At 37.4% G+C, this 24,123-nt stretch overlaps 1 protein-coding gene and 2 long non-coding RNA genes across 7 annotated transcripts; 2 read left to right on the top strand and 1 right to left on the bottom strand.

The window, feature by feature from the left end:
* Positions 1–1,999: 1,999 nt before the first annotated feature.
* Positions 2,000–19,823, top strand: LOC115918434. 4 transcript variants are annotated; one of them, XR_004062768.1, is made up of 7 exons: positions 2,000–2,056; positions 9,140–9,277; positions 14,909–14,981; positions 15,934–15,993; positions 16,752–16,913; positions 17,298–17,412; positions 18,588–19,823. It is a non-coding gene; the product is annotated as an uncharacterized LOC115918434 (long non-coding RNA). The 4 variants fall into 4 exon arrangements; XR_004062770.1 differs by lacking the exon at positions 2,000–2,056 and having other exon boundaries at positions 8,781–9,277; positions 17,225–17,412; XR_004062767.1 differs by lacking the exon at positions 2,000–2,056 and having other exon boundaries at positions 8,791–9,277.
* LOC115921140 lies at positions 4,065–5,299 on the top strand. The gene is made up of 3 exons (XR_004062771.1): positions 4,065–4,113; positions 4,555–4,693; positions 5,251–5,299. It is a non-coding gene; the product is annotated as an uncharacterized LOC115921140 (long non-coding RNA).
* LOC584235 lies at positions 15,290–18,858 on the bottom strand. 2 transcript variants are annotated; one of them, XM_030978268.1, is made up of 9 exons: positions 18,580–18,858; positions 18,269–18,478; positions 17,866–18,108; positions 17,573–17,649; positions 17,214–17,404; positions 16,717–17,037; positions 16,469–16,618; positions 16,107–16,290; positions 15,290–15,764 (listed from the first exon to the last, which is right to left on the bottom strand). In XM_030978268.1, exons 1-9 carry the CDS (start codon positions 18,837–18,839, stop codon positions 15,472–15,474), a joined length of 1,929 nt encoding a protein of 642 aa, XP_030834128.1. In that variant the 5' UTR covers positions 18,840–18,858; the 3' UTR covers positions 15,290–15,471. The 2 variants fall into 2 exon arrangements, with proteins under 2 accessions (XP_030834128.1, XP_030834129.1); XM_030978269.1 differs by lacking the exon at positions 18,269–18,478 and having other exon boundaries at positions 15,292–15,764.
* Positions 19,824–24,123: the final 4,300 nt, after the last annotated feature.

The raw sequence follows: 24,123 nt of genomic DNA, 5'->3' as shown, positions 1-24,123 counted from the left end.
GATTATGGGGATGTTTTTATATAATTATCAAAGAAGGGAAAGAGAAGAGGAGAAAGAAAGAGAAAAAGAGAAAGGATAGGAAAGAAAGGAAAAGCAAGAAAAGGAAGAAACGGAGCAACAAAAGAAGAAGAAAAAGAAGAGAAAAAGAAAACAAAAGGGGATGAAAGAGAGAGAGAGAGAGAGAGGGGGGGGGGGGGTAAGAGCCTGAGAGAAAGGGGGTGAGTAAGAAAGAGGGGGTATGTTTGGTGGAGTCGCCACGTCGAGGGAGCAAGAAAGATATGCTATAATATCAGTTGAATGTCTGGCTACACCATTATCTCGGGTACATAGCGGTAAGCGGGCACATCTACAGGGAGGTGATTTTTTGACAACGTAAAACACGTAGAATCCAAAGAAAATCCATGAAAAGAAGATAAATTGATATTTATGAAACTCATTTGTATCTTAGGAGCTTTATTATATCCATGACATGTCGGAAATTCAATATACAACACTAGTTGTATGCCTTACTACATAAAAATTATCCCCTATCTCGGGCACATGTAGCGGGAGGCGGGCACATCTACAGGGAGGTGTATGTTATGATAACGTAAAACACGTAGAATCCGAAGAAAATCCATGAAAAGAAGATAAATTGATATTTGTGAAACTCAATTGTATCTTAGGAGCTTTATTATATCCATGACATGTCGGAAATTCAATATACAACACTAGTTGTATGCCTTACTACATAAAAATTATCCCCTATCTCGGGCACATGTAGCGGGAGGCGGGCACATCTACAGGGAGGTGATTTTTTGACAACGTAAAACACGTAGAATCCAAAGAAAATCCATGAAAAGAAGATAAATTGATATTTATGAAACTCATTTGTATCTTAGGAGCTTTATTATATCCATGACATGTCGGAAATTCAGTATACAACAGTAGTTTTATGCCTCACTACATTTCCCCTATCTCGGGCACGTAGCGGGAGGCGGGCATGCACATCTACAGGGAGGTGGTTGTTTGACAACGTAAAACACGTAGAATCCAAAGAAAATCCATGAAAAGAAGATAAATTGATATTTGTGAAACTCAATTGTATCTTAGGAAGCTTTATTATATTCATGACATGTCGGAAATTCAATATACAACACTGAGTGGTATGCCTTACTACATATCCCCTATCTCGGGCACATGTAGCCGCGGAGGCGGGCATGCACATCTACAGGGAGGTGAATGTTACTTAAAACACGTAAAATCCAACGAAAATCAATGAAAAGAAGATAAATTGATATTTATGAAACTCATTTGTATCTTAGGAAGCTTTATTATATTCATGACATGTCGGAAATTCAATATACAACACTAAGTTGTATGCCTTACTACATATCCCCTATCTCGGGCACTAGCGGTATATAGGCGGGCACATCTACAGGGAGGTGATGTATTGACAACGTTAAACACGTTATAGAAAATCAATGCAAAGATGTTGAATTGATAGTTGTAAACTCATATATAAGAGAGCTTTAATGTTACATCCGTTATCTCTCGGATATTGAATATAGAATACTATTTTATTACACTAACTCGATCCCTATCTCGATCGGGCACATGTAGAGGTAGGCGGGCACATCTACAGGGAGGTGGTTTAGCCGACGACCGAGTTGGTCACGTGTTTTTTGGAGTTAAAAAACGATCAAAAGAATCGCCAATTTTGTATAAACTGTATCAAAAATGTATCAAAATCCACACTAAATAAATTTACTTAACACTCAAACACTTCTACCTCATAATCACGGACAATACAACTGTATATAATGGTTAGATTTTGCCCTGATCTGGCTGAACCACTGTGTTGCACGTATTACCTTCTTTGTACATGACCCCAATTCTGTACGTACGTACGTACAATCTTACGCGCGCAGTCAAGAACATCAATATTCATGAATTGACACGACGTCACTGATATGCATATTCATTGACCTCCTTGTAGATGTGCCCGATTAGAGGCTACCTTCTACTTTCATTTTTTCTGTCATCGTGACTCAACCCCCAAAATGCGGAATTTGAGGTAAGTTTTTACTTTTTTTCTGCCTTTTCTGTCAGGTGTAGTTTGATGAAGTGTAGCTGACTGTATTGTCAGTCAACCAATATGACATTTTGCGTATCTGATAAAACGGGACTCGTAGCTGAAGAAAATCAGATAAAAATATTGTACTTTCAATAAAAACTTTTTTAATCAACATGTGATGCGACCAAAGACGTTTAAATATAATTACTAGACGGAAAGCAGCACGCGCGGAAACCATGCAGACGAATGGGATTAGGCTCCGCCTCTTTTGGATCATTTGAAGACAAAATAAGCTACCGAGGCGGCTTTTTGATTGGATATGAGCCTCATGAATATGTATTTTATCGATAGTATCGTTTAAGAAACCGGATAATATATTTGACCTCATTGCGTCACTTTAATTATGCAGATTTATGCACGACGCTACTACACTCGCACAAACTGAGAAGAGTTAGTTCATTGAGAATGGGTGAGTAATTGATTGAAATATGAGTAGATTAAGTGAATTTAGTCATCAATTTTGAAAAAGCTGCAATAGTCTTCGTGATGTACGGTAATTTCGTTACATTTGGAGACAGTTCTCAACAGATTTTTGGGGAAAAGACTAGTAAAATATTGCTCTTGAAATTGCACTTTGATTTTCATCGTCATGAAGTAGTTTGACTGCGGCTTGCTGTCATTTCACCCTAGTACTCCAGTTAGGCCCCGAGGGGTTCCGGCAGGCCCACCCCGGGGAATTTCGGTGCTCATTTGCATCAAGATCAAACTTTCTAATCAAGTTTTATTTGAGATTTGATCGTCATCATGAATCTATAATTCACCAATCACCGATTTAATTTAAATCTAGATTTAACGTTATACCTTAAAGTAATTCTACGAAGCATGATATTTTTGATAATCCAAGTGGATTAATTCTTGTTAAAATCTTTAGTAGAGTCTAGGTCTAACAAAGTTAGATGTGGACTTGTGGCTTTACTTATCAATATCGGTGCCATCCGTTCGCTCAGTAATTGCATAGACTCTACGCGGTGCGTGTCAACTTTATTTAGACCAAAATTATCTGTGACCATTGATAATCAAACAACTCCAAATCCTATTCATTTAGATGTAAACCTGAAACTTATTAATAAAATATAGACTAGATCTAGACCTAGACCTATTTAAAAAACATCAACACTAGGATTTGTTTATTTAATATTTAGATTTTGTGTGGGTCCAGCGTGCTTGTCAAGTTGTCTAGAGCCTAGATCTAGACCCTAGCTATCAGTGGCGTACGCAGGATTTTTTCAAGGGGGGGGGGGGGGGGGGGGTTTTAACATTTTGAAATCGGGCCAAAAACTTTGCAACAACTCAGCCAGCCGCTGAATAAGCGGGGGGGGGGGGAGTCATCTTTTTTAGGTCATCCATTAGGATTTTTTTTTTTTTTTTTTTTTATTAAAAAAAAAAAAATCAACACTAAAAAAAAAAGGGGGGGGGGGTTCCAGAAAAAACATAAAAAAAGCTCAAGGGGGGGGGGTTAACCCCAACCCCCCCCCCTGCATACGCGCCTGACCCCTATTAATTCTTTTAATATATTAGAGATTTTTTTTCTTCTCCAAATTGTGCAGTTCATGTTGATAAATCTATTTGTTTGTGTAAGAGAAGACCCCTACTAGTCCACAATTATGTTTACTTATGTAGACCTAGTCCAATTCTTCTTGTCTTAATAAACCAATTTTACTTAAGACTACTTTATATGTATAGGCCATATAAAGCACTTTTTGAAGCACAAGTTTAATCTTCCATTTAATTTTAATTTGTACTGTGGTCCATTAAATTGGAATGTTGATTTCCACACCATATTAAAATTAAGGCCAACCATGACATGAAAAATAGTTAATATGCTAGATCTATTTTGTTTTGTTATGGAGAAAGGGACGCCTTGATTGTCATATCGATTTTTTTTAAATTTTTGTTCCAACAGAATGAAACTGATGAAGATCTGGAAGGAGTTAACTGATGAGTGGACATTAAAACATGTCTTATATTTGCAAGATGAAGCAGAAAGTCCCATGCAGGTAAAATGTTCAGGCTACTTAGCACACAAATATTAAATGACCACCTATTAATTCACTAAAAAGGAAATGGAACTAAGTTTTTGTTGACAGCGTATATTGTGGAGGTATATTTTATTCTAGTTCTGCACTTAGCACACAAATATTGATATCTTTCCTTTCTTTGTTTACAAAGGAAATTTGTCCTTATTTACAGGAGGTCCTGTGTAAAAGAACCATATCTAATGCACATTCAAAGCACTACATGATCATACATGTAGGGTATACACAGAACCCCTCATCACTTTTTTTTGTAAGTGGTCCTTTCACTTCTTGAGCAATTAAGATGACGATGAACACAAAATAAAATTAAAGAAAGTCTGTTAATAGGATGTATTATGGTTGATGTATATCCATTATTATCGCTTTTAAATTGAAGTACCTACATTGTTTTCTCTCATGTAGGATGATGCTTCTCTACAGTGGACGATGAAGGCATGCTGGTTTACAAACTCAGGAGAGGAACAAAGAACAGATATTGACGGATCATATCTAGAAATGCGGGCCTACTACACTTCATACAAGCAAGTGTGCTAATATACATGTAGGTACCCCAAATAAACTATTTTGGAACACATATCATGCAGAAAGTTATAGATCTGACAAATATATTTTTCATTGTCCGTTGACTTGTAAAAGAATACTTGACTGAATATCACAATTGTGATTTAGATTAAAAATAAAATGTCAATATAGATGAAATAAAAGTCTACATAATGTATGTTGCAGTTGCAATTTTTCCAGTACATTCTCTGGTCCAAGTTGTTTGGTCATTTTATGTCCCATACTTAACTGAGTATTATTCAATTATGAGCACAAGTTTACATTACAAGTACATTGTACATGTATTACTTATTTCATACCTTGTCTGATCCAAGCTCTAGCAGGCCTATCGTCTTAATGGAATCATTAGAAATAATCTAACATGAGCAGTAACTAGTCTTGTAGGAAAAATAGTTTAGGTTTGCCCACTAGAACTCCAAGTGAATTTTAGTCCTTCCTCTTTTTTGTCAGGGCAGGTATCAGGGTGTATGTTATTATTTATTAATCGTTGTTGATTTTCTTATACACTGTATCTTATTTTATTTTTCCATTCAACAGACTTGGGTTATCATTACAGCCCTTTCTTCTGAAAACTAGGCTACAACTTTATTGATGAATGCAGAAGACATCTACATGGGACTACCTCTTAAAGATGCCACCCTCATATAATGAAAGAGGACAGTAGAGATGGGTTTAAACTTGAACATTTACATACTATTTATTTGTTACTTGTATTATATGTTTGTAGAATACCACATACAAAACTAATGAATTTATCACCTTGTCAACATTCAAATAATTAAAGATAAACTAATCATCAGTGAATAAACATTAACATTTTAACAATGTCAACTACCATCTTATAGGATGAAACTGAGGACTGGGCAGAAAGAAATTTCCTTGAAAATTGAGTGATAAAGATCAGTCTAAATCAAAGATTGAATTAATCAATGATATTTTAATTGTAGTTATACATGTTTAAATTCATTTACCTCTATGGACTTCTGTATTAGAAGTTTTTTAGATTATTATATTATTGCTGCTTCAAGTATTGTATGTAAGAAGGTTTGAAAGACAACCCTCTAAATGCACTAAATATGAAAACTGCTAATCATCCATGCCTTTCGTATCCAAACTGCTAATTTTAATAGAATCATGTTTTTATACTTCCTAGCTAAAGAAAACATGGGGGGGGGGCTTGCTATCCTCTTGTTGTTTCTACATGGACCATGTAACAGGTTGCAAAAGTGTAAACAATATTATGTTTGTTATATGTTTATATTAGAAGGATTTAGAAAATGAAAACTTTTGAATTATAGAATTACTGTTGCTAGAAGTAATGGCAGTATTGATTTTTAAGGGAAGGGGGTAGTTTTCCCAGAGAAATTAACGGTATACCAATGTAAAATTAATACAAAAGAGAAAACTATTCTTAAAAATAAAATTAGAAAGGACATGGGCCTCCTAACTAAAACCCTGGAAACACTTCTGGGTCTTTTTTTTTTTTTTTCAAATTCGAAATTTCCAGTGTTAAATTCCATTGTCTTACAACAAAATTATGTCAAGATGTTGAAATCAAACAATGTTTCACTTTCCAAGTTAACAAAATTGAATAAAATAATTAACATACTTTCCGGTCTCTCTGGTCTCTAAATTAAAAATGTTCAAAGCTCCTGCAAAGGTTGCAAAAAGGAAAAGTGAAGAGAATCCAATTGAAATGTGGACAGTAATGGAGTGAATATGGAATGGTTGATCATAGTTGATAACGAGTGCATGTAAATGAGTGGTAATAACAAGTACGACTAAAAGTGAGACGGAAAAGAACTGCAACAGGTTATTTAGTCAAGACAACAAACCTTCAGTTGCAGAAGATAATTTACGAAAGATAGAGAAAGAGAGAGAAAGGGAATCATGAAGGTACTACGATGAGAGTGGGTGGGGAAAAAACATCCACTGTGTCACATAATTTGTTTGTCTAAAATAAGGAAACTTTATACATCAGCATATTAAAAATGTAAAATCATAGCCAGAGAATGTGTTGTTTTATGGCTTATAGCATGTTTGATTTAATAAACAAAAACAGACCCAGTTATTGATAGAATAAAAAGGGAATAGATCGACACAGTATTTCTTATTCAATGAAGTTAAGGCCACTCCCCCATATCGCGATGCATCCTGGGTATGAGGGGTGGAGCTTAGCAAGCCTGAGATCTGTGAAACTGGATGGTTATTATTATTTTTTGGACAATAAAGAGATTTTCAGAAAAATTTATGCTGGAATAATAATAAGTAGAGGTGTAATAATGTTTTCAAAGGCTACTTAGTTGGGCGTAAATATTCAGAAATGAATTATACACGCCATTAAAACCTTTAAAAAAAAAAAACACAACAACGAGTGGAACTTTAAGGTCCACTTCCCGATGCATCCTGGGTACACCAGCTGTTATACTGGTGATCGATAATACAAGTTCGAGCGCGTATTTCACCTAACGGTGATCGCATCAGAATAGTCCACACTGATTCGCTGAATCACTTGCGTTGCTAGCGCGCAGCGTGATGAATAAATTACCCGTAATTCCGTACAGTAGATTATTTGACCTCTCTTATTACGCTGATACGCGCATTGTCTTTTACCATGTAGTGAACATCATTCCAGTACACTTTTCGTGGGGAGCATCCTACAGAATGCATAATTCATAAGGCTCATGAATTATGCAAGGTAGCTTATTTTGGCTTCTAATGGATCCGGACAAAATGGCGGAGCTTGGGGGGCCTGGATGCGACAGTCTAGAGCCGCATAATCCATGTTTGAGCGGCGCGGTGCTCAATGTGCCGCCATGTACGTAGGGGCGAAATTGGCTTGTGCACCGTTTGGCCTCCACTGCATCAATAACATGCGTGTAGTCCCACGCACAACTTTTAGTCGTCCGTACAGGTAGTGTACGAATTTCGCGCGTTGAAATCTCTTTAATTCATTCATGTGATTATTTTTTTAAAGCAAAATGTCACGGTTATGTTGTTAATATTAGTCTTAATGTATCTGAATAGTTTGATGCTGCCTTTAGAACTGTATTGATAAAAATATAAAAGAATTGATATCAGTCACCATGTTTAAATTCAATTGTAATTGTTGTCAAAACCATTGTCTGTACTACAGTGCTAGATCTAGATCTTCTGTAGACCAAATTTTCCGTCTCTTTCGTTCGTTAGCCTCTTATTGGGGTAGGGTCGGCCGGCTCTCTCTTTAGAGACGGAAACCGTCTATACACATTCCCTTGATAACGCCACGGCCATTTCAGGTCGTAGCGTTTTGCCCCCAAAATCCCCCAAAATGACATTTTACCTCGTGCATATCCAAATGTAAATTAGGCCTAGGCTATAATACATCGGTTCCACTTACTAACTTGATTGAAATAATCAGTTTAATAGTCCCTTTTTAGGAATTTATGGGTCAAAATCGAAATCCTTGTTGAAAAAGATTTTCAAAACGGATTTTGATTTTGACCCATAAATTCCTAAAAAGGGACCATTAAACGGATTATTTCAATCAAGTTAGTAAGTGGAACCGATGTATTATAGCCTAGGCCTAATTTACATTTGGATATGCACGAGGTAAAATGACATTTTGGGGGATTTTGGGGGCAAAACGCTACGACCTGAAATGGCCGTGGCGTTATCAAGGGAATGTGTATAGACGGTTTCCGTCTCTAAAGAGAGAGCCGGCCGACCCTACCCCAATAAGAGGCTAACGAACGAAAGAGACGGAAAATTCGGTCTAGATCTTCTGTAGTAGGATCTAGATCTACATCAACATTTAAACAAATGAACTTCAAATTTAATGGTGCTTTTTTTTTTTTTTACTTCTTTTTCTTTTTTTTCCTTTTTTTTGGTGAATGATGATTATATTAATTGATCTAATCATAATGCAATTTTAGATTGATAAAAAGGAATGAACTGCCTAATAATAGTATGACTATTATTAGAATATTCATACTATTATTAGGCAGTTCATTCCTTTTTATCATTCTGAAATTTCATTATGATTAGATCCCAATTAATAACATTCACCAAAAAAAAAAAAAAAAAAAAAGAAGTAAAAAAAAAGCACCATTAAATTTGATGACAAATGGGGGCTCAGCCTCAGGAAAAAAAACTGCTCCCCCCCCCCTCGCGTCTCAATATCTCTTCTTTGTCTTTCTCCTTCCATAGTCCATACCCACATCTATACAGCTAGTCTATATGTTATAAATTCATATGTTGAAAATTTCTCAAAGAAAAGCAGACACTACATGGTTTATTGTTCAGTCTTCAGTTCTTTATTCCATTGAGAACGTCCTGTATACATATTGTTCATTGTCTGTTCTCTGAGTACATATATTTTAAAAAGCAGATGTGATGTTTCAGACCATAAGGTCTAAATTTTTTACTTCCTGTTTTATTGCACAAGGATAATATGATTGATTAGTGTCTACAAACTTGTCTGAGTTGTCACCGCAATGCTAACCAGTTGGGAGTAGACTAGTTCTTCGCCAAAGCCTGGACCTGACAGTGGGCCGACAGACCACGGGAACAAGAATAGAACGAAGTAAGTCATAAAGCTTTAAACCAGAGGAGAATAATGAGCTAATGAAATAGGCTCTCTCAACAGCTTGTTGTTGCTATTAAGTCATTAATAATTCAATTGTAGGCCTACAGTCAGTAGTGGTTACTATATACCTTTACAACAGGTAGCCTTAACGGTGCCAGGTAAAAATGTCAGAGGAAAAAATGTCAGAGGTAAAAATGTTAGAGGTAAAAATGTCAGAGGTAAAAATGTCAGAGGTAAAAATGTCAGAGGAAAAAATGTCAGAGGTAAAAATGTCAGAGGAAAAAATGTTAGAGGTAAAAATGTCAGAGGTAAAAATGTCAGAGGTAAAAATGTCAGAGGAAAAAATGTTAGAGGTAAAAATGTCAGAGGTAAAAATGTCAGAGGTAAAAATATCAGAGGTAAAAATGTACAAGCAAAAAAAAATGAGTGCCGTTTTAATATCTCAGCACTTTTATCACACAGAATGTCGAGACGTAGAGCTACTGCATGGGCTTGTCTATTATATTCCTTTCTTCAATAATGTAAATTGTATAAATGGCTGTTTGTGTATTTCGTACATGTCCTGAGGATAATACAATGTGGAAAATAGATTTTGAATTTTTTTTTTTTGTGATCAGGCTTGCATATAATTATATTATGTATGAATGTCTAACATTTTTTGATATTTTGAATTGGTTGATGTGTTAATGTTTGTGAAACGGACCGGTTTGGCCGGTGGCAGCCTACAACCTAGCCCGTGTAACGTCCCAGAGACGAACAAAGTCCAAACGAAGAAATGAAAGTTCTCGACAAAAGTCAAGTGTTAAAGTGAGTAGTGCATTTAGTACAAATAATTACATATAATCACGAGGAATCACGAAAACACGAAAAATTTTATCAAAATGATAAAAACTTTGGCCCAGTCTTGGTAAAGTCACAAGCACTGTACACAGAACGATATTGATATGGGACTACACAAACATATGGCATATAAATCAAATCAGGCCTCATTTTAAAGCCGTTACTTGTCATACCTGGGATATGAAGTCATTTGAAATAGATTTTCAGGGAATAACTTTTTTCTTTGATGTTCTTCCACACTTGCATAACAAGAATGATAACAAACGCTCACAAATTATTGTTCACCTTTCCCCAGAACTCAACCTTCTCTTTAATTGATGTAACATGGTCGGCTTTCTGCTTTTTATCGGAGTAACAAAGCTGCTTATTGATTTTCTCCCAGACTATTTTATACCGCAATAGTAATCGACAATATTTTATTGGAACGCGCGCACTTCGGGAATGTGATGGGTTAGCATTAATAACATGGCTTTCTGCTTTGTTTCAGAGTATCAAAATACCAAGCCCACAAGAAAGTGGAATTGTCGGAAATATGCATTTATTGGAAATTACATATAATAGTAGTCATTGCCACGCAGTTAAAATGTCCAACAATCTTCAAAAGTGAAGGAGAAGTGGGGGGCGGGGGGGGGGGGTTCATAGATATCTGATCCTATTTCGGGGGCTGTACTGACTTTTATTTTTATTTAATAATTACACCATGGAGCGACAACTCAGCCTATAAAACATGGCCAAACTTCTCGATTTTATAAATCTTTTTCCCCAGAAGTTTGCTCAGTGTACTAGTACCATTTGCTTTTACAAAAGCATAATATACCAGTATATAAATATTGAATAAGGCAGACTAATGGGCAGGGCTCAAATTAATTTTTTGTCCACGGGGGCTCTTCCCCCAAAAAGAGCCCCCGTGAGCCTTCTCACGGGGGCTCTTTTAGTACTGACGGGGGCTCTTTTTTATACAAATTTCCATTGAATTGGTACCTATGATACTCCTTAATTCTTTGCTATTTCATTATAATCAGCATTTTGCCTCTTACAAATTTACAAGCTACATGTACATAGCTGTTACTGACTTTCTTCTCGTTCTGCACATTACTTCCTCCTCATTATTCTGAGCAACCTTTACATTCTTTCTTTACTGAGCGATTCTGTTTTTGGTGCTTTTTTGTACAGGCGCGGATCCACGGGCCGATTCTAACGGCCCGCCCCCCTAGCCTCCCAAACCGGTAAAAAAAGTAGGATAATAACGTAAATTTAACTTAACAACCCCCTCCCCCTGACCTGCCAGTGACGTAAATGCGGCATCAAAATATTTGTGCTTCTCTGACCGTAATTAAATGCCTAAAACCCCTGAGCTTCCGGGGCTCCACCCCCTGAGCCCCCCACACCAATTTACGCTCGCTACCCTCTACCTGATCGTAAATACTTTAGCCCCCCCCCCCCCACTTTGATAATCAATTTTGGCACAAAAGTCGTACGGGGGCTGTTTCAGTGACATACCGTACCACACTATGACATATCTTCTTCTCCCCTTGCATTAAAGAATGGAACAGTCTGCCTGATGATATAAAAAATAGTACAACTCTTTCTAGGTTTAGAAGGTTATCTAAAACGTACCTACTTGAAAGACTGACATAGTTTTTATTTGCATCTTAGTATTTTCTTATTCTGAAATGTTTTTTGACCACTAAGGACCTACTTGTCAGTGTGTGTGTGTGTGGGTGTGTGCGTGTGTGTGTGAGAGAGTATTTGTATGTTCTATATTCTGTAGCTTAGTATTTTCATCCATTGTATAATCATACGTAACATTCTTTTTACTGTAAATGTATGTACTTTGTTGACCATTCAGTTTATTATGTAATCAAGTTAGAATATGTTGATTGATGTACTATTACCAGTCTCTTTATTATGTAACAGATTATATCATGCTTTGTGTGGTTTTGAATAAAATGAACTGAACTGAACTGGAACGAGCAAGAAAACAGATCATTAAAAGGGATTAAGCGACAAATAATGATTGTGATTCAAATATTTGTTTGAATAAGCACTGCTATTCACCAGAATCTTCTTTGTAAAAACAACTTTTACAAATCTCAGCCATGCTTACTGAGTTGAGACGTTCCATTCAATTTAAAATACTCATTGAAGAAATACACTTCTCCTAATGTGAAAGTGATCTTACAACACAGTGGCAGAATTGCATGGCTGAGATTTTTAAAAGTCGTTTTTACAAAGAAGATTCTGGTGAAAAGCATTGCTTAATATTAAAAAAAAAATCCTTGCATCAATTTGAATCACAATGATCGTTTTGTCCCATGATCCTTTTATTAAATAACCTTGTTTTCTTTTTTGTTTGCAGGGGGAGAAGAAACTATGTCACGTTAAGAAATCACAAAGATCAGTTGTATTATGCGTATATTATGATAACAGAACAAAATGTTGATTATCAGAATGTCATTTTGGAATACCTCTATACAAATACCCGATCTTACTGTGCCGATACCACATTGTATTTAGCCCGTATCAGTATTAGTAGTTATTATTCTTTATTAAAGTTATTATTCTTTATTCAGTTCAGTATAATGCTTTTCCTCAAAAATAGTTTCGCTATTTTTTTAGGGTTGAGACGCTAAGAAATGGTTTCAAACGTACATTACACAAACCCTGAACCATTGCATAATGATGGTGGTTCTCTCTCTCTCTCTCTCTATTTATAGTAATCATGCATTATCATCTACATATAAAGCAGCAACACAAAACTTAGGGTTATCTGGGATAGGTGAAAGTGAGAGTTAAAAAAAAATAAAAAAATTAGTGGTCCTCCTCTCCAGCATCCCCCCCCCCCACCGCTTTAATATTCACCGGTCGCCTGAGTCTGCTCAAAAATGTTAAACCCCCTAACCCCCCCCCCCTGTAGATCTGCCCATGTTACCATATCATTCAACAACATCTTGGTCTTCCTCTTCTTCCCAATAGGGACTTTTAGATTTGCGTGGACGTGTTACGTCCTTTTAAGGCACTGGCAGTCACAATCATGTGACGTCCTTTTAAGCACTGGCAGTGCCTTAAAAGGAGGTCACACGTTGCAGTCCACGTTCTCGTCGTGCAAATCTAAAAGTCCCTAATTTTGGTTTACTGGTCGAGGTTCACTATTTGCTGGTCATTTGAAATCACCAGATTTCAGCGGGTATACGCTTTTCACGACGAAAAACTTCTCCATGACCATGTTTCTGCCCTTGCGCGATCGCCTCCAGCTCCAGCAGATATGGGGCGGCAGCGTGAACACGTACCGTTACTAACGGCGCAGTAGGCTTATAACCACTGCTGACTGCAGCACTGCACTGCGAGCTGAATCGTTAATAAATACTCATATAGAACGAGAAATCTTGCACGCTAATCTAAGTTCCATTTCATTGGTTTAAGGTTTGAAAATTGAAACTCAATATTGTGTTAAAGTTGTAACAGAAAAGATAATCTTTATTTTATAATTCCACGGGGGCGATTTTAAATTTTGCAATCGCCCCCGTGTATTTTGAGCGCTGCTAATGGGACATGCATGGTTGCTACTCCGAGTTTCACGCCTTGCAAGCGATCATCAGACAACATATAGCATTCTTCAAAGTACATGATTCCTCTGCAACCTTGGTACAAATACACTCAAAATAAGACTTAACTAATACAATACCTGAATAAAATATAATAAGAATTACTCATGAGTAATTCTAATTGTATTTTATTAGTTAAGTCTTATTTTAGGGGTATTTGTACCAAGGTTGTATAAGATAATCATGTACTTTTAAGAATGCTATCAATAATTGCCTGATGATTGCTTGCAAGGCGCGAAACTCGGAACAGAAACCATGTCCCATTAGTCTGCCTGCTCTGCCTAGGCATTGACCACTGTTCAGAAGGATATATAGCAAAGCATAATATAAGAGGAAGGGGAGAGCAGCCGGGTCACCGTGCCCCAGAAGAAGAATACCCCCCCCCCCCCCCCCCCCTCGTCTTCCTTCGGCAATAATCGGGCAAATAAAAGTCACAATTTGGGACCGAAAGGTAAATAAATTTTAACTGGGAAAGTAGAAAATAAAGTAGCGGTGAAATAACGACTGCAGAATATCCCTCGCTGTTCTTTTTCGATAAGCCTAATATATGGCCCGGGTGTAACCATAACAAACTTGCCACATGATTTTGTTTTTATTTTATACCTCTAACATTTATACCTCTGACATTTTTACCTCTGACATTTTCACCTCTGACATTTTTTCCTCTGACATTTTTACCTCTGACATTTTTACCTCTGACATTTTTACCTCTGACATTTTTTCCTCTGACATTTTTACCTCTGACATTTTTACCTCTGACATTTTTACCTCTGACATTTTTTCCTCTGACATTTTTTCCTCTGACATTTTTTCCTCTGACATTTTTACCTCTGACATTTTTACACCGAGCCGCCTTAACTGCATGTGCATGATGTGCCAAGGTCAGTGCACTCAATTCACAGTAGGCAAAATATTTAAAATTCTGCCAAGAAAACTGCCTGTAAATAGCTGTAGCTGGCTAAAAAAAGATGTGCCTACCTTTTGTGATTTTTACATATACATATATACTTCTTAAAATTGTTTACGTTGATAATGCATATACCGTATGTACTTGCTTGGAAGCGCAAGCAAAGCCATGCATGTGCAAAAAGTTCAGGCAGACCTTTAGCTTTGATCCTATCTATTCACAATAGCATTTTTCATGTACATGAATTAACTTTTACTGATACCCCTTATCTTGCAGTGTATTCAGACTGAAATGGACCAACAAGGGCAACCTGTATCACATAGTGGCAGGATTGGACCAAGCCAAGTGGGTGCGTACGTATGAAGCCTGCGACGTGTTTGTGTATTCGTTCTTTAAAAAACTACACATGAACCATTTTTAGTGTCCGTTTGCACGCAGTCTAGAATGGGTGTAAAAAGTTGTTGCTAAACTAAATGATATTCCCCAAAATCTACATTCAATAACTTTTATTCAAGATCATGCTAAAATAGGTGAAATAGCTTAGGTCTATATCCAAGGTCTACGTCTATGCATCATGAACAAAGTTGATATCGTGTTTATATTTCTGTCAAATATCTCGTATGCACTTATTGCACGGAACCTGGATGCACACTCAAAACTCACTGGGTCCATAGCAACCCTCGTTGTACTGTTGTACTGTTGTACAAGAATCATTTGGAAGCCTAATCTCGGCCTTACGCAATTCAGCTTAATTCGGAATGTGTAACTAAATCAGAAAAAACATACAATGCGGTCACATATGCGGCCATGAACAAGTGTGTTATCATATACCAGAAGAACTAACTCTTGTTCTCTTCTTTCCCATAACAACGAGGGTTGCTGTGGACCCAGTGAGTTTTGACAGTATGAAGGAGTATGTCTAGGGAATTATTAAATCCTCTAAGATCGGATTCAATTGTATTGAGATGAGAGTGTAGACTCTCAATTCCCTGCTCTCCCATCAACCCAAATGGTGCTCTCCATCTCCTTAGCCATGGTATTATATGGTCTTCAGTCAAATGAAGTTTAGGGGGGTTTGTTTCAGTTGGCCATTTCTCCCGGAAAAAGATGAGGTATGCCTTGATGTCATGGTCTGAAATGATAATTTTAGAAGGCAATTATAGCAGATAGTCTAAGAATTGTTGATATATCATTTTATTTCATTTTTTTAAAGTAATTATAATTTTATGTTATGCCTATACGTTCTGAGTTCAAAGTGCCCGTGAATGACTTTATCTTTTTTTTCTTTTTTTTTCTAAAAGGATCTACAAACTCAAGTGGAACACATATGACAGGTTGGCCAACAACATTGTAGCATGAAGGTTTGAATCAAGTCTGCCACAAATAAAGATAAGTTCTGTGACAGTGTGTTTTTGCAGTAGGCATATTTATTGAGGCAAAAATTAAAGTAGCAAAAACATGTATAGAAACTCACCAAGTTGGGAGATGTCTTCGTCAGTCATGAAATGCTTCAAATTAAAGGCCCTGTGGCACCTGCCATAAAGATTCAGCAGAGTCCTGTAGGATGCAGCAACTTCTTCTGCTTCCTCTTTAAGGGACGGGCAGAGTTTGGTTGTTGTTTCCACGATTGCTGTTGTAATAATGGCAATGTTCTCCTCCTGTTTGGGATAGAAATAGATTTTAACAAACGTATAAGCCTGAAATGGAGAAAAAATATACTGGCACTTCAATTGTAACTTTGACTTCATTTGAAGTGTGTTATTTAATTTAATTCTTCAATTTAAGGTTAGCATTTTCGTACATGATTGTAATTGAGAGTAAAAAGTGAAAATATACCTTCAAGCATTTGTGGACATGGTTCCCGACAAAGGACTTGCCATGGTACGCCTGCCTCTTAACTTGCATCCCCTGCAGGGCCCTGTCTAGTGATGCAGCAACGGGTCCACTGCCTTGAGGGACCTTTGGTAGCTTTTTGATTTCTTTTTCCTGTAAAAAAAAAAAGGAGAAAATGTATTGTTGGTAGAATTGTTGGTAGAATAATATGTGGGGGGGGGGTTTCGTATGGTTGACAGAAGAATAGTTACCAATTGTTTCTTTTCCTTTTCCTTCTCTGCTGCAGCTTCTTGCAACAGCTTCACTGGCTGACTCTCATCAGGATAAAGAGTGACGAAGCAGGAGAGCTGTTCCAGAAAATCTTTCTCCTCGGATTCTGCTTCAGTGATTTTTCTCTGTAGAGATTGGTGCTGGATGAGGCATGCAAGTCCTTGCAGGTTCACTTCAGGTATTGTTGCTGCATGCGACAGCTGCTCAGCAATCTTGACATCCAGTTCATGGCACCGTCTCTCCATGCTTATGAAATGCTTGAGGAAGAGGCCCAGACTAATATGGAGCCCTGGGGGACATACCTGTAAAATTGACCCATAACAATTCAGATTAGGACACTCAAAAAATATAACATTCATGTTTACTTTTAATAAGTTTAGTTTAGAAAGCTCACAGCTGTGAGTATACAATGCTATAGGTTGACTTTATTATGAAGAGTTTTGTTCAGCATATTGTTAATTGAAATTTAATTTCTTACCTGATCTATAGGAATTCTGAAGAGGGGCTCCCTCACTACATTGAAGTGTAGCTTAGCCACTTCGTCTGTCTTAAATTCCTCTAGGTTCTTCTGCAGACTTGACAAAGTTCTGGATGGACTGGGTCCCCGGACATGTTGAGGAACCACCATCTGAGCCTTGGCGATTTCACAATATAGACAGCAGTGCCGTCCTAAGGATGTAAGTTATAAATACAATTAATGCCTTGATATATATGTAGGGAATCGTTAACTAACATACATATACAGATTGAGAGTATGTTTAGTCCAATTGACAATGTACACATATGGAAGATATGTGTTATTTTTATTACAACCAAATCATATTAATTTACTCATACCATTTGGCCCTGTCAGTCCATATGCCTTTGTCAGGAACTCGTAGTCCCCACACAGAAACAGGCGGAGTGTCTTTCCTCTGAAAAATAAGAGAAAATTAAAAATCATGAGACAATTTGTATTTATTTTGTATTATATTATAATCACACACTTTCATTGAGAAAGATTGTGACAAATATTTTTTTTTATAGAAATAGTTGTTCTAGTATGAGTCAGTTTTTGTATAGGGAAAAGATTAGGGAGAGATAAAATATCTTGGGAAAAATTATTAAATTTCTTCACTTCATGTTCATACCTCCACGTGGTTGCCATGAGCATATCCACCTGCTGTGAAAACTCCTGAAGGGCAAGGGAGAGGTTGAAGGTGTTGTCCCCAGCTTTGAACACAGCAACAATGACTGTGTTCCTCAAACTGTTTGGGTTGGTTAAGTTGGCCACTTCAATAGCCAGTTTAAAAGAACTCCCGCCTTTATCGCCTCCAAGTTTTAGCCAAATCTCGTTGTTAGGAATTCCATGGCTCCAGGTTAGGAGATTCAGCCTGCAAATAAGGAGTCGTCATTAATTGAATTAAAAGGCCAGTACGGAAAGACAAGCATTAAAATTATGAAGCTAAAATACGGTGCTAGCATTGTGAAATGAATTTATTTCATAAATAAAATAGTGATTTGGACTGAAATAGATTGTTAATGTATACATACTTGTCGTAGTCTTCTAGAAGCTGTAGCACTTTGTGCTGAAGACTGGAAACAATTACCATAGGGGCTCTCAAATACTCGATGCAATGGAGGTCATCATTGTGGAACTGAAAGGGTAGCCACTTGCCAACCAGATTATCCCCAATTATTTCTGCTTGCTGAGCTCTACTGGCCTTTTCTCCCTCCGAAAGGACTTTCCGCTCTTTCAACCATCTGGAATGAATAGATAGGTTAATGGTGTTTTTCAATAATGTAATTCAGCCTCAAGTTATGTAACATAATGGCTGCTATTAGTTCATGATGTCTGTATTTACCTTTTCAGCTTTCTGTGTCTTGTCCAGCTGAGACCAAGTCCAACCTTCAAGTCCAGCATTTCACCATCTGGAATCCGAATGGATGTGCCAGTCATTAGTGAGTCCAGATCTGATGCTAGTTTCCGGAACTTTACCTCATGGGTTAGTTGGGCTGATGTTGCTCCTCCACTCGTTAAGTCACGAGCCTGCAGCAACGTCTCTGAGCGATGTCTTAATGTTGATGGAGCACATTGATCTGAAGAAACTTGGGCTTTGTGCATAAGCACTGTTACTAGTGGCTTGTTAAAAAAAGACAGATCAGATATGCCATTAGTTTATTTTGGCTGAAAAAGGGGGATGTTGAATACTTGTCCGTCAAATTATATCATATTTTAGTAACAGTGTGGCCAAATTAGGCGTGGGGGGGGGGTGGTGGTTGCTACAGAATATTTTAAATACATTCCTGCATATAAGGAAAGAACACCCACTGCTATATATTTCTTATTTTTCTTTTTCTGGGCTGCCAAAGGAGGGGGGGGGGGAGAGGGCATATGCATAACAAAAGGGAGGCTTGATTTTTAATCTATTTATTACTTGATCGAGATATTTTGGATGTGTGTTGCAACTTAATAAATTTGAACATACACATATTGTATTGTACACATTTTTAAAATTACAGTCCACTTCAATTATTAGGAGGATTTCAGGACCAAGCCAATTTATAAACAAAATTTTGTTTTTCTGAACACATAGACACATGTGCGCAGGTTTGAATTCGGAATTGGGAAAACTGCCTCGTTTTAATGAGATCTTGTTGTATCAGCGCTCGTTATGATTGAAGTAGACTGTATATACTTTTCTTGAGAACCTATCATGATCGTATGAATAAAATATAAAGTGAAAATCCATTTTAAGTTAGTTATGAAACACATTTTATTATAAAAAATATAATTGCTCAGAAATTTTTATCCTCGAACATGTAATGTAGATAATTAATACATATATAAAGAGATCTGATGTAAAGAAATACCTGATATAAAAGCTAATTTCTATGGTCAAAATGAAATCAATTTGCTTTGTTTTGTATTGACTACTGATATAACAAGATACCTGGTACATGTAAAACAAGCAAACTTTGTCCAGTTCCGAGGACCTCATTTTGGGATTTTCCACTGAAGGCTTATATTAATTTAGTGAATACGCAGATCTTGTATGAATCATGCATTATAATAAAATTAGAATCATATTAATTTTATGAATACATATATTATTTTATGTTTACCTTGCCCTTTGTGTGAAAAGTTGCTGTGCCATCGTTAGATTCTTTCAACTTCTCTTTAAAAATGGCCGTACCCAACAAGTCTTTTTCGATGCGGGAGAGATTTGTTGGTGTGACATGTGTGTGTTTTGCGTATGTGTGATCATGTGTGTCATGTATACAAGTGTGTACTTTAGTGTTGATGTATGGTAGGTTTGTATTGCAGACTGTGCATATGATGTTTGTGGAGTGTATTGTGTCGAGGTGAAACTGTGGTATTAGTGTGACTGATGTGTAGTGAATTGGTGTTTGACAGGTACAACATGGAACACTGACACGACTTGCACTGACAAAGGATCGACTTATGTACACAACTCAAACAAAATACATGCTCACATGAACCCACACATGGATTAACCAACACATTATTACACAGTTTACACAACATGAAATGATCTGACGAGATAAATTTGGACATAGAATATGCAAGACAATTGTTAAAAAGTGCTGAAAAATGGGCTGACATTGAAATGGCTGGATTTGGGGGTCTGCCAGTTGACTTGGTTTTGGGGGGCCTCCCACCCTTAGCTGGTATCATTAGGTTACATGTAGTGCAGGCCTCCTCCGTTCGTTTGTGTTTCGTCCAATCATTTTTCGGTTTCCAGTCATTGATTTTGTTGCGCCTATTGGAATTACTTAGCTTGCAATAGCATTTATGACAGAAAGATTTGGGGTGAATTACATGATCATCATTACAAAAATTAAATCAGAATTGTCCCACAAATGTTGGTAATCACAAACAAAATAAGAATATCCAGAGCTGATTAGCCTACCCCCACAAAACCTACACAATTTGCTGAGAGCAAGCTTATGGGCGTCCAACCCACTCATCTTCCCCACACGCACACGTACGTAAACAAAAAAGTGACCCTACTTTGACGGCAAATTCTGATGAAAAAAAAATGAAAGCTATAATCTAAGATTATAAACTATTAACTCGAGTATTAAAAAAACTTAATACACCAATAGATAGTACAGAAAAACTCAAATAAGAATATAGCTGAGGTTTGAAATGAAATGAATGAATGAAATGATAATTTATGTATGGCTGTGTGACCAAAGTTCGCGCGTGACCAAAGTTCGCTTTCTCAAAAAATCGGTAAGATTTCGAAAATCTGATATCACCAATTGAAAGAGGGTCATAAAATTACCCAGAAACGAAATTTTCTTTAGAATTGGGTGCGAAATTGTGAAAATATTGACAAAAGATCGGCAAATTTTGCAGTTATTTGCGTCCGTTCCGAAAAATTATCAACTTACCGATAAGGGTCTGGAAATCTTCATTTTGAGATCAGAAATCCTCAAAATTGTAAGTAAAGAGTGGTACTAACTGATTGTACGATATCTTGTCTTGCAAATTATGATATTACCTTATTTTTGATGGATCGCATTTTTGATAAATCAACTGTTAACCACCGTGCGTGAAGTTAGGTCTCATTGTTTTTATGACTTTTTTAGATGCAGCGCGCACGCACGATCGGACATCGAATTTTTAGATCGCGATATCTCCGAAATCCTTCGACGGTAAATTTTTCTAGTTGAACCAATCTGTAGTAAAAAACTTTGCCGTCCATTTGGTAATAATTGAAATAAATAAAGTTGTGTAGAATGTGAGAAATCATAGATCGAATATCACATTTTGTAATATGTTCTAAAATGTGCGCGAACTTTGGTCACCCCTTCATACTTAAATGACTCTTGTAACTCTCCCCTCGTACGTGAACTGAAGGTCCGACGTACGAAGGGATTACTTAATTTTTATCATTCGCCTGGCCTTGAATTTCCCGGGGCCCCTGGGGAACCTCTTACTCATGCATATTCATCGTTTGTTCTGACCTCTTAGCCAATCATTTCTCTTTTATCCATGCTTCTCTAAAGCTGGAACCTCCGCACGTCGTCCCTAGCAACTTCAAAAATTTAAATGCCTCGCCAAATGAAGTGCGCCTCGCACGCTAAAAGCAGAGACAATGTAAACAATGGAGCGCTGCACTAAGCTGACATACGTCTATGGCGCGCGCACGTATGACGCGCACGCACATGCTATGCGCTAGCTAGCGCCTGTCATAGAGTTAGGCATTCTGCCAAATAGACCGCAACGCCACCGGGTGAACCCTCAAAGTGCCTTTATATAGTTAGTTTTTTTGGTGTTGTGTGACCCATTCTCGGCATCTACTTGAAATGACCTCTAATGTGTAGAAAAATATACTGAAGATGACGGTGCAACCAGGGGAGTCGCTAGACCTTTTTTTTTAGTGGGGGGGGGGGGGGGGTTAAGGTCGCGTACGTGGAGGATTCCGCTAGTCCTGACGCGCCCGGTTTCAAGTGATTGTCCGGACACGTCTTCGGGTTACCCGCAATCACCTGCGCGGAGTTTGTCCGAGCCTGCATCCTGCCGCTGCGCACTCACCGCTCGCAGACACACAGACTCAACGGCCCGAATTCACAAAGCAAGGTTTGAGCTCAAACCTCCTTTTGTTATTTACAAACCTGGTTTGTAAATAACAAAAGGAGGTTTGGTGGAACAAAAGGAGGTTTGAGCTCAAACCTTGGTCTGAGCTCAAACCTTGCTTTGTGAATTCGGGCCAACAGGTCCGAAAACTCGATCAGGACGTCGATTGATTGATTGATTTTTATTCGAAAAGCTTCCAACATACAGCAATATACAATAATAACAGATCAAAAATAAGTCAGCTTGAACAGGATAACCCGGCCACGAAAGCTCGAGAGCTTATTTCCAGTGGGGTCCCTTATACATGCAGACATGTATAAAATTAATAAGTTAAAATAGTAATATTTACAGACAGATAGGAAAATTAAAAGAACTACTTATTAAAGATAATAATAATAATAACTTTAAACTGATGATAGAAATGATATTAAGTACAAGAAGAAAAAGAAGAAGGAGAAGAAGAAAAAGAGGAGAAGGAAGAAGAGGAAAATCATATTGCTCCGATTGTCTCATTTTCGCTCGCGTGAACATTGCCAGCACAAACACCTCTACCTCCTGAACGGATCATCGCCCATTCCCTTTCACTATACGTTACGTATTAAAAGTGAATTGTCTGACCGTTCATGAATCATAAGGAAAACTTACCATATGGAAAACTTTGGGGCGAATTCGTTCATAAAATGGATTGCTCACCGGCTCGGTCAACTCCGCACAGAGCTTCGCACCAAGTCCCGCAGCGTGCACTGGCGCGTAACACAGATCACTGGGTGCGTCCATTATGACAAAATAGGGAGAATGGGTCTTGTTCATAACATGAACATAAAACAAGGACGATTTCATTTGCATGTTTATGTCTTTTAATGAAACTCTAAGACGACACAAAAACAATAACAAGACTTTAAAACTGTTAAAGATTGAATTCATATCGATAATTCAATATCAAGGAGTTCACTAATTATATATTTAACCCCACAATCAAATGGAACATTCCTCTCTCAGGTTCTGAGGTTTACGACGAACAATTTTACAAAATCCTTTGTGTTTCTTCATGGTCACTGGCAAATTACACAACAAATCCATGATGTATCACCATTTACAGTCTACATGTCTTCTTCTTTCTATATTTAAGGTTAAAACTCACATATTGAAAGAAATAACTACACAAAATGGACAAGTTTGAAGAACATTCCGAGAGGAGACGTGCTGTTTCAAATCACATGCAACGCAAAAGTTCGCACGCTAGTGTGGCATTATGTCATGCTCTTGCGCAAAAAGGAGCATACATGAGAGACAGCAAATCATTGGATGCAAAAGTGCAACCTTTTCCTCTTATCCAATCAAAATGAATGATACATTACTGGAATCTTTGAAACCTCTGCTTCAATTTGATATGCGAGATGGGGCAATTCGCCGATCGAATCAGTTATACAGCCAAGATAAGTATGGAGAGTTGACGGATTTTGGGCGAGAATCCGTTGACCTCCATAGAGAAAGTGTCGTGAAAGGTTTTTTTTGAACATTTTAAAGCAAAAAGTGCAACCTTTCCCCACGAATGAAATTATTTCAAATGTATATCATCTTAGAGAGAAAACATTGAACTTTAAAATTCAGGCCGAGACGGTATTAAAAGTGGGTTCAGTTAGGCTGTTGCTGTGATTTAGCGTATTAGGTAATGCATGAAATGGTAAGGAATTTCACGTGTTGTAGCTCACGGTGCGATGCGAGCGGAGGTATGGTGGCCCTGATATGGTGGCCCTGAAGGGACATCGCGAATAGACTAAATCGTGAAAAATATGCG

This window comes from Strongylocentrotus purpuratus, unplaced genomic scaffold, assembly GCF_000002235.5.
Source record: "Strongylocentrotus purpuratus isolate Spur 01 unplaced genomic scaffold, Spur_5.0 spur5_scaffold_1, whole genome shotgun sequence".
Lineage (NCBI taxonomy): Eukaryota > Metazoa > Echinodermata > Echinoidea > Camarodonta > Strongylocentrotidae > Strongylocentrotus > Strongylocentrotus purpuratus.
The sequence above is the reverse complement of the archived record's forward strand: the minus strand, read 5'-3'. Positions and strand labels throughout refer to the sequence as shown.

Excerpts from the sequence above, each read along its gene's own strand:
- LOC584235 (XM_030978268.1), bottom strand. The coding sequence starts at position 18,839 with ATGCACAAAGCCCAAGTTTCTTCAGATCAATGTGCTCCATCAACATTA. Across the intron at positions 17,405-17,572 it reads TGGACTGACAGGGCCAAATG|GACGGCACTGCTGTCTATAT; the intron begins GTATGAGTAAAT and ends TTACATCCTTAG. Across the intron at positions 16,291-16,468 it reads ATGTCCACAAATGCTTGAAG|GAGGAGAACATTGCCATTAT; the intron begins GTATATTTTCAC and ends TATCCCAAACAG.